The 12,209-nt window shown below is 44.7% G+C and overlaps 1 protein-coding gene across 3 annotated transcripts in view; it reads left to right on the top strand.

Moving 5' to 3' along the window:
- Positions 1–12,209, top strand: part of LOC100871335 (lachesin) — a 39,200-nt gene that overhangs the window by 22,893 nt on the left and 4,098 nt on the right. For all 3 annotated transcript variants that reach the window (XM_086914392.1, XM_086914391.1, XM_086914390.1), the window contains one exon: positions 9,000–9,213. In XM_086914392.1, the coding sequence (XP_086770518.1) occupies positions 9,000–9,213 (214 nt within the window). The remainder of the gene's footprint in view (positions 1–8,999; positions 9,214–12,209) is intronic.

Raw genomic sequence — 12,209 nt, 5'->3', positions numbered from 1 at the left:
GAAGAAGATCGTGAATTGTTTTATAATCGTCGAGCGAGTGTGTGAGTGACAAAGAGAGAGAGAAAAAAGGAGGCGGGGGAGGGGAAGGGGGGAGGACAAGCGCACTCGATTCAAATTAGCGGCTCGTAATAAAATTCCATAATGTGGCAAGCGTCTCTCGAGGAGGCGAAGAAAGGGTCTTTATTATCGTAAATATTACGAAAGTTATAATATTACGTTATAATAATAGCGATGTGTACATCGATGTGATCGTTCCCGGAATTTTATCGCCGCTTCTGTTATTACGTTTCAATAACATAAACACTTTTCGCGTCGTGCGCAATTAGTTTCGTTCGAGAGTCGGTCGTGTTGGCATCGGTCGGCACACGTTACGCGATACGCGCCAACTATTCGACGGATTCGTGATTTCGAAAGTGTAAAAAAAAGTGGAAAAAGTGCAACGTTCCCGTGACTTTTTTTCGTTGCGCAAGTGAAGGGAGGGAGGACGACAACGAGTGCACGACCGTTAATGCCGTCGTTATTCCCGCGGAACGACAAATCGGAGCGAAAAGTTCGGCAGGCTGAATTCGTTTTCACGTCCAATCTTATAATACGAGATGCCGAGTGTCGTTTCTGTACACGCGCAACGAGAGCATTGTCGCGATTCGAAAAAACTGTTTCGCTCGGATGACGTCGAACGAGGAGAGGAGAAAAAGGGAAAAACGGGAAGAATTTCTACCGCGTTTTCGCAATATTCGCGAACTTATTACCGCGTTATTTGTCTCCGTATGCGCTCACGATGGCCGAGTTACGCAATAATTGGGTGGTCGAGCACGGACTATCGGGTATGGAGCGAGAATAGGGGATAAACCGGTTGGAAAGGGGAAAAGAGAAGGTTATGGGGGATGAGAGGAGGGGGATGAATACCGAGGTCGAGTTAAATCGACGCAGGTGGAAATCAATAGGAAGGTCGACGTCGAACAATTCGCACGCTACTTCTATTGTCGCTACGTGCTCGGTGGTCCGCTCGTATAAAATTTCATTGCGTGGTCGGGCGAGTAGAAGAAGGAGGAAAAGAAAGGTACGGAGGAAAGCGGGTAGAAATGGAGAAGGAGGAAAAATGGTGAAAGAAGGGAAGGAAGGGAATGGGAAGAGGGAAAGAAGATAATGAAACTGGCCGTATCGCTGTGCTCGTCGTGCATCGCCCTGGATCTCGTGCAAAGTCTTTTGCAATTTTGCGAGAACCTTGTCTTCTAATTGAATGCGACATCTTCGAACTGAAAGAAGTCTATATACGTTTCGACTTATCCCTTCGAGATTGCCGTCCCTTATATATATATATGTATACGATACGAAATCTCTCTTACGTAGCCGGCGAATAGAGAGAAGAAAGGGAGTGGATACATCGATGAGCGAAGTTCCGCAAGATCAAAGTTACGCGTTAAAATATGCAACGTGTCTCTCTGTGTAAAAGGAATCGTGTTCCACGGAGGACTCGACGTGGAAATAAGGACAAGTATTTAAACGCGCAGGAATTTACCTACATGCGATTCGATTTTCCAAGTTTCTTTGTCTCTGTGATTCATTGTGAAATAACGGCTTCTTCAATGCGCATCCGATGTCATTTCTGACTGCGTGCGTGCATTGTACCCGGTGCTTTTACAAACAGGTAAACAGATCGTCTCGAAACTTAATAATACCGCAGCTATTTCAACCTCGTATATTCTTGTCTCTTTAATTAATAGCGTGAAAATCGAGCGACGCGTGTATGTAAAGTATGTTTCTCGTATAAATTCCTACGTCGGTTCAGGTTTGGAACGGAATTTCGTATTTTTCGATCAATTTCAATTAATTGCATCGATTTCGGTATCGTTCTTTTTTCCCCCTTTTTTCCCCCTCCGTGTTATTATTAAAACCTCTCATTAATGCTAAGTAATGCGCGCGATCCAAGGTCTTTCTCCTTTATCCCTCCGTTCCGCTATCTCTACTCCTGCCATTTCGTTACAAGCCTGTATTACAGTAATGGGTATTTTGGTTAAACGGTAGCTTGATAATCCGCATTCCACCCCCCCACGTGACAGCATTTGCCGCTCTTTGAACCTTTTATCCCGATTGCACCGGTCGAAAGTTGAACGAGAGTCGTTCCAATCCTTCTTTCTCTTCCTTTCTTTTTCCCTTTATCCACCGTGTTAGCTAACCGTGAAAAAAAAGAAAGGGGTTAAACTTGATCGGAAATAAGATCTCGAGAGGCTTGCGGTCGCACGTTTCTGGACCACGTAATTTATAATAATATTTAGATTCGGTTGAAACGAAACGCGATGTAAATCTAATTATATCGAACCGGTCGGATTGGCCACTCTCCCTCTTCCGTTCCCTCTTTTCCCCACGCGAATTCCGATGAAAATATCGCGAGAAATTGCGACGATATTTGCCAGATACGTCTGCTCGTATCGCGTTATTCCCCGTCCTATAAATGTTGGTTAAGAGAGAACGCGTCGAATGAATTTATTTTAACGAGAGGTTACACGAACACAAAACGCGGACGGAAGCGAACGAAACGGCGGGGCGGGCGGTCGTGCGGGCGAGCTGGTGGCGGGTTGTTACGGACAATACGATAGTTTGTTCGGTTCATGAATAATAATCTTCCCTTTCGGTTGCGATTTAAAGGCAAGAAAATAACAATTACTCACTGAGGTATCGCGAGTTCTTTCCATCGCTGGGCTGGAAATTATACGTGTACATTAAGACAAGATGTTATTCGAAAATCCAGACTCGCGGATTCGGCGGTATATTCGGTATATTCGGGTGAGGAAGAACGGCGGGCAAGTTGGAACGATAACTCGTGTCCCGTGGAAACGGGAGGAAACTCGGGGGATCATTAATATGGATCGAATCGGATATTTTCCAACCGAGGATGCACGGAGAGGGATACACACAGAGTTCGTTTATAAGCCGGTGCGTTATAGCTTATTGGTCGGGGGTTCACGATATTCCTCGTTTTCCGCGGGGACAAAAGTTTCATAAAGGTGTGCACACAGGCAGCATCATTACGTTGCGGGGAAGGGGATCAAAGCGAGTATCCGATCGAGCTTTTTGATCGGATTTCGCGCGATCATTTCCATGACGTTTATATCGGTTCCTTTCTTTCTTTCTTTCTTTCTTTTTTTATGTAACTGGTTTCTCCGCCGGTTACAGCGGCTTTTACGCTTCGTATTTTCCATACACACACACACACACACAACATTTTTCCCCCTCCCCGTTCCATCGCGTTTTTATTTTATTTATAAACGGTGTTGGTTGGAACTTCTCGTTGCAGAGATGTGTGTAGACGCGCGATTTGTGTAGAAGAGGAGGAAGAGAGAGGGAAAAAAGGAGAATTTTCCGGGTCGAAAAGGGAGAGAAGTTTCGAGGCCGGGCTCGCATTGTGCGCGGGAATCTCTTTGGAAATCACTAACGATCTGTATCCTAGTAATTGGGTGGGCTCGCGATGCACGAGCTCGATGAGAGCGGGGGGAACGTGAAAGCGATGCAAGGCATTGCGCTCTGGGATCTCGTGTCTGCATTCATGTCGGGGAATTGCTCAATAAGCGTGAACCGTTAGAAGGGGTGTCTTGAGACCGAGGCGAACATACATAAGGCTGATTTTCAGATAGACGACCAAACTTCGCCACTGTGTCTCTCCTCGAGGAAACTGGGAGGGAAGTTTGCCGCGCGCCAACGCCCGTCCACCACATCCAAAATTCTTTCCCGCCCATTTCCTCGCGCGACCATCTCTTATTTTTATACACCCTCGTAATTTCTCCTCCTTTTCCTGTATTCCCCGCCAAGATTTAAGAGTTTGGAGATCGTAATGAAATCGATGATTTCACGGAGATGTGAAGGAAGAGAGAGAATATTGGTAAAAAAAAAAAAAAAAATAAAAGGATCATTTTGCTTTGTAAATTTGCTTTTCATTTAGAAATTTTATCTCGTCGCAATTAAAATATCGTCAAAAGATATTAAAATATCGTGCCACCGAATAATCTGTGACCGACTGTGCACCAATTTTCACGAAACTCTGTCACACGCGTATTTTCATTCACTCGGTTATTACGAAAATATTTCGAAGAAAGTAAATTTCTCTTTATTTCTGTTGAACTATTATTAATCGGTGGCCGATTAGTCTCTTTTTGTAAACAATTTACATTACCGAACCGTATCGCTGTCTTGTTACAGTTCTGAGAGAGAGAGAGAGAGAGAGCTATTAATAGCGGGAACATGATTTCTCAAAGGATAGTCTCTAATAGTACAAACTGCATATCTCGACACGTTGTTGGACCCTTGGAGTGTTTCCTCCTTAAAGCGCGTGGGATACACGGATTGACGAAGTTTCGCTCGGTTATTCGAGAACCACTCCTGCACACGAGTTCACTCCACTCCTGTGGAGTTTCATTCAACACGGTGGCGCGGGCGCGCGAGGATGGCAAATATAACAGGTCGGTGAGGACGGTGTGGGAAGGAAACGAAATGAAATTCTGGAAATTTCGTTACGCAACACGCATGGATTCGGCCAAAGACGAAGAAAGAGCGGAGAGCAGCCGGCGAGAGACGAGATCTCGGCGAAGATCGAGGCGAAAACTCGTGGGTGGACGGTGGGTTTGCGGAATGAGCGGGACGGGTAGAGAGAAATTTAGTTTCGGAAGGGATGCGCGATTCGTGTTTGGATAAGGGAAACTGCGGTAAACATGGTTCGCGTATCAGTGACACGAGACGGAAGGCTTTCCTTTCAAAATACACGTATGAATGGTTGGGCCGCGTGTCTCATTTCCGATTCATTAAATTCTAAAGAGTTTGTTCCGTGACGAGGCGGCTCCGAGATAGGCGGCCGGGTCGCGCAACCGTTTCTACATTATGCGCGCACGGACTTTAATAATAATTTAAACGGGATGTAAATCGAATGGAAGACTGCGGGGAACAGCGCGCTGCATAGAAATGCACGTGGCTTAATTAAAACGGCGCTTTTATGAAACAAATATTTATCGCGATGCACCAACCAAGACTAAATTAATCGGTTGCGTGATGAAACCCGCATTTCTTTCTGATTTTTTTTTTTTTTTTTCTATCTTTTCTCTCTGTCACACACACACACATTTTTGGATCTATACACGTTATATGGGTATGAAATGGGGGAAAAAAAAAAAAAAAAAAAAAAAAAAAAAAAGACAACGGATGGAAGGATAGAACAGAAACTCTCTTTGATGGTCAATATTTGTAAACGTTTATTTATCGATACGCATTGTCCATTCGTAAATTGAATACCGGGTGAAAAACTATACATTTCAATGGGACACATGGTATCCCAGTTTATTTGCCGTATGCACTTTTTTTTCCCCCAATGAAACAAATTTCATTGTTTCGCTTTTTTATAATAAGTATCGATTCGAAGAGACAGCGGCGGGCGCGCACGTACCCAACCCAATCCGATCGACCTGTTTGCACTCTCCACCGCCAGCTACCGTGTCCTTTCTAATTCGCTCGTTTCGTTTCACGTTTCCCTCTCGTTTCGCTCCCTCGAATTCGACCTCTCCCCAACACACCACGCGATCCCAACAGTCGTTTAACCCGATCCCAAGTTACGCGAACCGGCCGAATTTTGGCTTTCGTTCAGTTTTCACCCAAACTCCAACATACACTCGTGGAATAATTTACGCGATTTCGTGCGTGAAACGCGGTTCTCTCGAATCACCGTGTATACATTAATCGGGCGCGAAGTATAATCGACTCGGCGATCGGGGCAGGGCGTGGTGGTGCCTCGGCCTTTCCAAGGTTTAAAGGAAAACGTGATCCGAATATCGCGTCATTCCTCCCTTTATCTACTTGATTGTAGTTCGATTGAAATTCGTTACGTTACCCGACTTATTACGGGGACACGTCCTCTACCGATTTTCCTCCTTATTTTTTCTCTATCGCCGCGTTTTTCTTTCTCCCCCCCCCCCGCCCCTTTTTTTTTTATTATTCTCGCGAATATCTCAATCTGTAAAAACGATGGAAATTCCGCGAGCAAATTTCGAGTGTACGTGAGCAACCGTCCCCAGCGGTTTCCATACCACTTTCTTCCGTCCCGTTTTACATCGTGTCACCCCGCGTCTCGTTTCTCATTATTTTTCCAGATGCATCCCCGAATGCTTGGTCCGCGATTATTCAATCGTAATCGTTTCGCTGTTTTTTTTTTTTTTTTTTTTTTAAAGCGGCGATCGAATTTCGGAGGCCGAGATTTGTGAAAAACGGAATGTAAAAGCGAATACGTAAAGTATCGTCTCGGGATGAAATATGCCCGTTACATGTTAACGAGGGGCAGAAACGCGTGGAAGGAGCAGCAAACGGGTCGTGGTTAAGTGGAGCAATTCTCGCGGAAAGTCTTTCGCGACACGTCGGACTTAACGCGAAGCCTTATCGTTCGAGGACAAATCTTCTCTTCCTCCCTTTCCAATCTCACGGTCAATTTTTCTACCTCGAGCCGTAGGTAATTCCTCTCCTCGCCCCGTGGCCGAATCATTCCATTTAATCTCTCGTTGAGTGTTTGATATCGTTTCGAGGAGAGACAGAAGTGCCTTGCGTTTCCTCGATACAAGTGGTACAGCTCGGTGGATTATTTCCGTTTCTTTCTCTCTTCTTCTTCTTCTTCTCCTCCTTCTCCTTCCCCTCCACTTTTTTCCCAGAGTAAATTAAAAGATTAAAAGCAGGGAGGATGTAATTGACCGATCCTTCAAAGAGCAAGGAGAAGATTAACTCTCTTCCCTCTCTCGTTACGTCATTCGATCGGGATTATACGCAGAGACAAACACAGAAGAATTCAGAATTCTCACGATGTGAAATATACCCTCGTTACCAGGTGCCTAAAACTTTACGACGGACGTATAAAGACGCGTGGGAGGAACGCGAGAGATGTCTATCTTCTACTTTTTTCCCCTCCCTCGTTCCACGGCCAATTCCAACTACTCCATCATACCGCGAGCAAGCTCGAAGGATTATCCTCGTTGATGGCACTTCTTGCAATAGGGTTGCGCGCTTTTGAACAGCGGGGGAAAGGCAGGCGTGAAATGGCAGCAAGAGGGAACGGTCGGTGAATCGCCGCCTGGTCGGTTGGAATAAAAGTCACGGTACATTTACAATGGCTCGCCTATTTATACAACTCCCGACGCGTGGTGTGGTAAGTTTTATAAATTGTACGCCCGCGTCAATATTTTCGTGGGGGGCAAACGCTTTGAGCGCGAAAAACCGTCACGTTTGCGCGGTTACCTTTTATTCCAACCAGCCCGCATTGCGTCAACTTTTAATCTAATCCTTGTTGCAGATAACTATTCTTTATTTGAATTTTTTTTTTTTTTTTTCATCGATACGTACGATACGCGACGCATACGATATGTGACGTACCGAGCTACTAATTCCAACCTGTTATATATAATATGAACGTACGTATAAAGTTACATCCGCTGAAATGGGGGGTCGTTTGGAAGTTATAAAGAGTAGTCAAAGTCGTGTGCCGTCGTTTAAAACTTGGGAAATAACGGTTGTACGTTGATATTACCTAAGCAGTATTACCTGTTATATCTATTCGCGATCCCTCTGCCGAGGAGGTAGATGGATAGTAACTACTTTCTAAAGGAGTGGTTCAAACGTAACGGGGAGGGGAGGGAAGGGGGGGGGTTGTATCTCGAAAATGATGGAATCGAATGTAGTAATAGATGATTTATCGAATAAACACGTAGGCGGCTATACTCGTGGTGCGTGGTTGGTAGCGAGCGTGGCTCGATTAATTCCGGTCACGAATCGAGCAATCATCCCGCGTCACAGTTGTAGAAATTATTCTGGTCGAGAGGCATTTCTTGCTTACACTCGGCTACACGAAATCAAGTGAGAGTTCGCGTAGGGCAATTACCGATCGTTATTGACGTAGTACATTTACCTGACTGTAATACGTGTACGGTATTTACCGGTTCTCGAAAGTTAGGGAATGGGACGATGGCAAATCGATAGTCGCACTTTCGACTTGAACTTTTCGACTTGGTTAACGAACGGTGAGATAGAATAGAAAGGTTTAAACTCGCGTGCATCGATATCGTTGGAAAATTATTCGATTGTCTATCTACACGCAGCGTTTATATCGTCCCCTATCCTTCCTTCCTTCCAACTATTTTTCCTCGAGGAACAGTTTAAGGTTGCGAGACCTCCGGTTATTTTCTTCGATACCGATAAGAGGATTCAAGACGGATCGATCGACGAAGAAGAAGAGTTAATGACCGTGGCAAAATGGACACTGCCATGTAGATAGAAAATACCGTGACTAATGGCGGCGTTAGTAACCGCCGGGACAGTAGTTACTGACCGTAATAGACGGACAATGGCAGAGGCCGAAGAGAGAAGAGAGAGAGAGAGAGAGAGAGAGAGAGAGAGAGAGAGAGCTCGATATTACGTGGAAGCGAATAGTGAGCGTCGCGAACAGACACGAAGCTTATTTGTTCCTTCGAGCAATATCAAGGTAGCTTATTTCGAAGAAATCGTTTCCCCGTTGCCATCGATAGAATCCGATAGTTGCGAATTATTGTACACAGGGAGAAGCATCGGCGATTAATTAAAATCTGGACCTGTGACGGCGCACATTTGTCGATAGAACGAGCTACGAGTATAGAAGGGAGCTAAATTACTTCCCCTTCGTTTTTCATCGAGCGATTTTTAGCGGAGGAAGAACATTTCCAATTTAACGGGGGAGGAGGGAGGGGGAGGGAGCAAATGATGAAAAATTCGTTGGGCGATAAAGGACAGGAGGCCGTGCGTTCCGTCGTTCCCGTGGTAACGCGAAATTTTCGTGCAAAGGTTTCCATGCAAAGAGGCGTACGATGTAAGAGATATAAAACTGAATCCCTTTTGTCATCAGGAGACAGATCCTTCTTTTTCTCGGCTCACAATTTCACCGACCAATTCTGGCCGGGAACCTGGGATTATTCTTGTTAACGAGTGTTTTTTTTCCCCCGGTTCCCCAGGTGTCGTGGATCAAGCGGAAGAACGTCCAGGAGTTACTCACCGTAGGACTGACAACGTACGCGAACGACGAGCGTTTCCAGGCAATTCATTTCCACCACAGCGAGGATTGGACTCTTCAAATAAAATACGTTCAACCGAGGGATGCTGGATTGTACCAGTGCCAAGTATCCACCCATCCACCCACGAGTATATTTCTGTTCCTCGAGGTTGTCGGTAAGCGTGATATTAAACACCGATATAAGCTATTTGCGTTCTCGGTCTCTGCCCGATTTTCGGATATCGACCGACCGACCGAGTGATCGACCATCGTGTCGATCCGATTTTTTTCACGTTCCTTTTTTCTTTTATTTTTTTTCCCAACACCGCGTCTAGCGCGAATTCCCGACGATTAACAATAGCAACAACCTGACCCGTTTCTCGACCAGACATCGACGATAAATTAAATTTTAATTTATTTCGTTGAATGGTTAATGAAATTGAAACAAACAAAAAAAAAAAAAAATAAAAATAAAAGAGCGTTTCTTCGTGTCGTTGTTCGCATTTTACGTAAACGGTCATATTCTCGACAATTGCGAGCATTGGGAAAATACCGGTTCGATTACCCTTATCGATCTTCCTGTCCCCTGTTTTTTTATCAACGCGTGACCTCTCCGTTCGTGCAACATCCTCCACGCATTTCCCTCCACGCATTTTCGCACATGCGATTCGAGCATCGATTCCCCCTTTTTTTTCCACTTTTTTCTTTTCTTCGTTGTCCCGTCCCGCATTTTCTCATTGCTCGTTTCGTTGCAATAACGAATATATCACGTTGAGAGCAAGGGAATACGAGTGAAACGTATCGAATAAAATAGAGACCGATACGCGTGTTCCTTTTGTTGGACGGCCTGTTGGACGGAGTAAGTGTCAGCTCGAAAAGGGAGATAATGCTTTCTTCGAAAGGAAAGGGGAGCAACGAAAATTGTTCTTACCAAGAGAGACAGTGTACTCTTGTCCGGTTTGCTGATAAGAGATGCAACGCCCCACTATCTATAACGAGAAGAGACGCTTTTTCCTTATACACTGACTCGAGAGGACTTTAGAGTTTAAGAATTCCCTCTTTTATCAGATTGCCTATTTTTACCTATTTCCTTTTCCTTTTCCCCTCTTCCCTTATTCCCCCCGTTTTCATCCGCATCGTTCTCCATTCCAATTCCATTGCAATTTCTTTCCCCCTCATCCCACGAGTCAAGCGTTTACATTTTCGTTCCTATCTACGCACGCGTCCAGGTCCAGGACCCCTGTGTTCAAAAAAAAAAAAAAAAAGTGGAAGAGCAGTTTTATCTGGATTTTATTAAGCGGACGGCCGATCAATAAAAGCGAGAAAACGCTTTTTATCAGACGCAGGGAGGTAGGAAGTTTCGTGAATTACGATGTTCGGTCCTGGCGTCGCCGTTTTAACCGACGACGTTTCCCTCTCCCCCTCCCTCTGTCTCTGCGTGTATTTGCATTTAGATTCTGGTTTTTGGAAGTATACTCCCCCTATATCTATATCCATAAATATATGTATATATATTTATACACCTATACCTTATATACGCATACATGTTCCTTACAAACGAGCGTACCTGTATGTGTGTGTGTGTGTGTGTGTTTGAACGTACGAATAGGTGCGCGGACGCACATCGGTTACTATCTAATTTCGTCCCGGTTTCCGGCACTGTGTTTTTGTCGTGACATTCTGATGACGGATACGTACGAGGAGAGCTTTTCTCGAGAAGGTACTTTTAATATTTATCCTCGCTCAAACTATCCCCGCGCTGGAACGAATCTGGAACGTGTGATATTTACGTTTCTTCTTGAAGCAACGTTTGAAATTCAAGCATGAGATTTTCTTTTTCTTTCTTTTTTTTTTTTTTTTTTGATCCCAAAGTGGTGTACAATAACGGGACGTTTCGATTGTACACATTTTATACACTGGTTAAATGGTTACGGTGGTTTATTACGGAAGAGACGAACGAATGTTTCGCCGGCCGAAAATATCCCGGATTTTCGATTCGCGATACATCCTGTGAAATCGATTTGTTAATTACAGTCTACTCTTGTCCCTTTGGCACGAATTTAAAGCTTTCCCCCCGTTTAAAACTATGTTTCACGGTAATTTATCACCTTCTATTTTCGTCCAATTTTCGTGGAAACAAAGTTTCGCGTGAAAGATTTAAAAGAGGGCGGGAGGGAGAGAGAGAGAGAGAGAGAGAGAGAGAGAGACGTCGATGATAAAATCGTCACGAGGAATAACCGATACTCGTAAAAGAGGGTTCGATCGAGGTTTCACTCGATTCGGATAGTTTTCCTCGGATAAATTTCTCAAACGCGAGATATCGTATCGCGGTTTCAATAAAAGATATTTCGGCCGTAAATTGACCGTGTTTCGCGTCAGATTCCAGCGTTGTGTCGCCCTTTGCCGATTTGTCCCCCGGCTTAGAAAAATCTAGGAAAAATCGATTGTTCCCGAGTGGCGGCCGACTGTACGGCCGCCACCTATTCCCCTTAAGCGTAATTCGTGCACACAGCGAACGATTGCGAAATCCTTCGACCGAGGACCGAGTTAATACGATCATTCGATCAATTCGAATTAATCGAATCAGCATTTGCTGGACGTTTCCATCCGCTCGGTCCTCGGTTATTAACGATTCCTCCCGAAGCGAAGGAAAAAAAGAAAAGAGAAAGAGGGGGAGAGGGAGGGAGAGAAAAAAGAGAAATTGGATTTACTCGCTAGCTTGCTCGCTAATTAAAACGCGATCGAGAAGAATGGATCGAGCCATTTCTCGAATCAACAGTATGCGCGTCCAGTAGTGGCTGAATTAAAATTAGATTGGATTACCAGGATTGGAATAAGAAGTTGGTAAAGACGTATTTAACGGGGGCATCGGCTTGGAAGGAATTTATCTTCTCTTCAACTTTGGAATCGATAACGATCTTCGGGTATTGTCACGACGAAACGAAGTCAGTTTCAAAAGTTGACGACCCTTAACGATCGTCTCATTAAAGAGTAATTAAAGACGAATGTGCGCGGTATTGAAAGAAAGAGAGAGAGAGAGAGAGAGAGAGAGAGAGAGAGAGAAAATTTAACGCCTAAAGATAAATAAATTGCTTTGGCCGGTTACGGTACATCGACCTCTTCAAGTATGTGCACGAACGAGCGCGCGACCACGCGCGTTGGATCTAATTTT

The sequence above is a fragment of the Apis florea genome, unplaced genomic scaffold (genome assembly GCF_048593485.1).
Source record: "Apis florea isolate Af1SG1 unplaced genomic scaffold, ASM4859348v1 contig_3587_pilon, whole genome shotgun sequence".
Lineage (NCBI taxonomy): Eukaryota > Metazoa > Arthropoda > Insecta > Hymenoptera > Apidae > Apis > Apis florea.
Note: the sequence above shows the minus strand (reverse complement) of the source record. Positions and strands in the feature narration are given on the sequence as shown.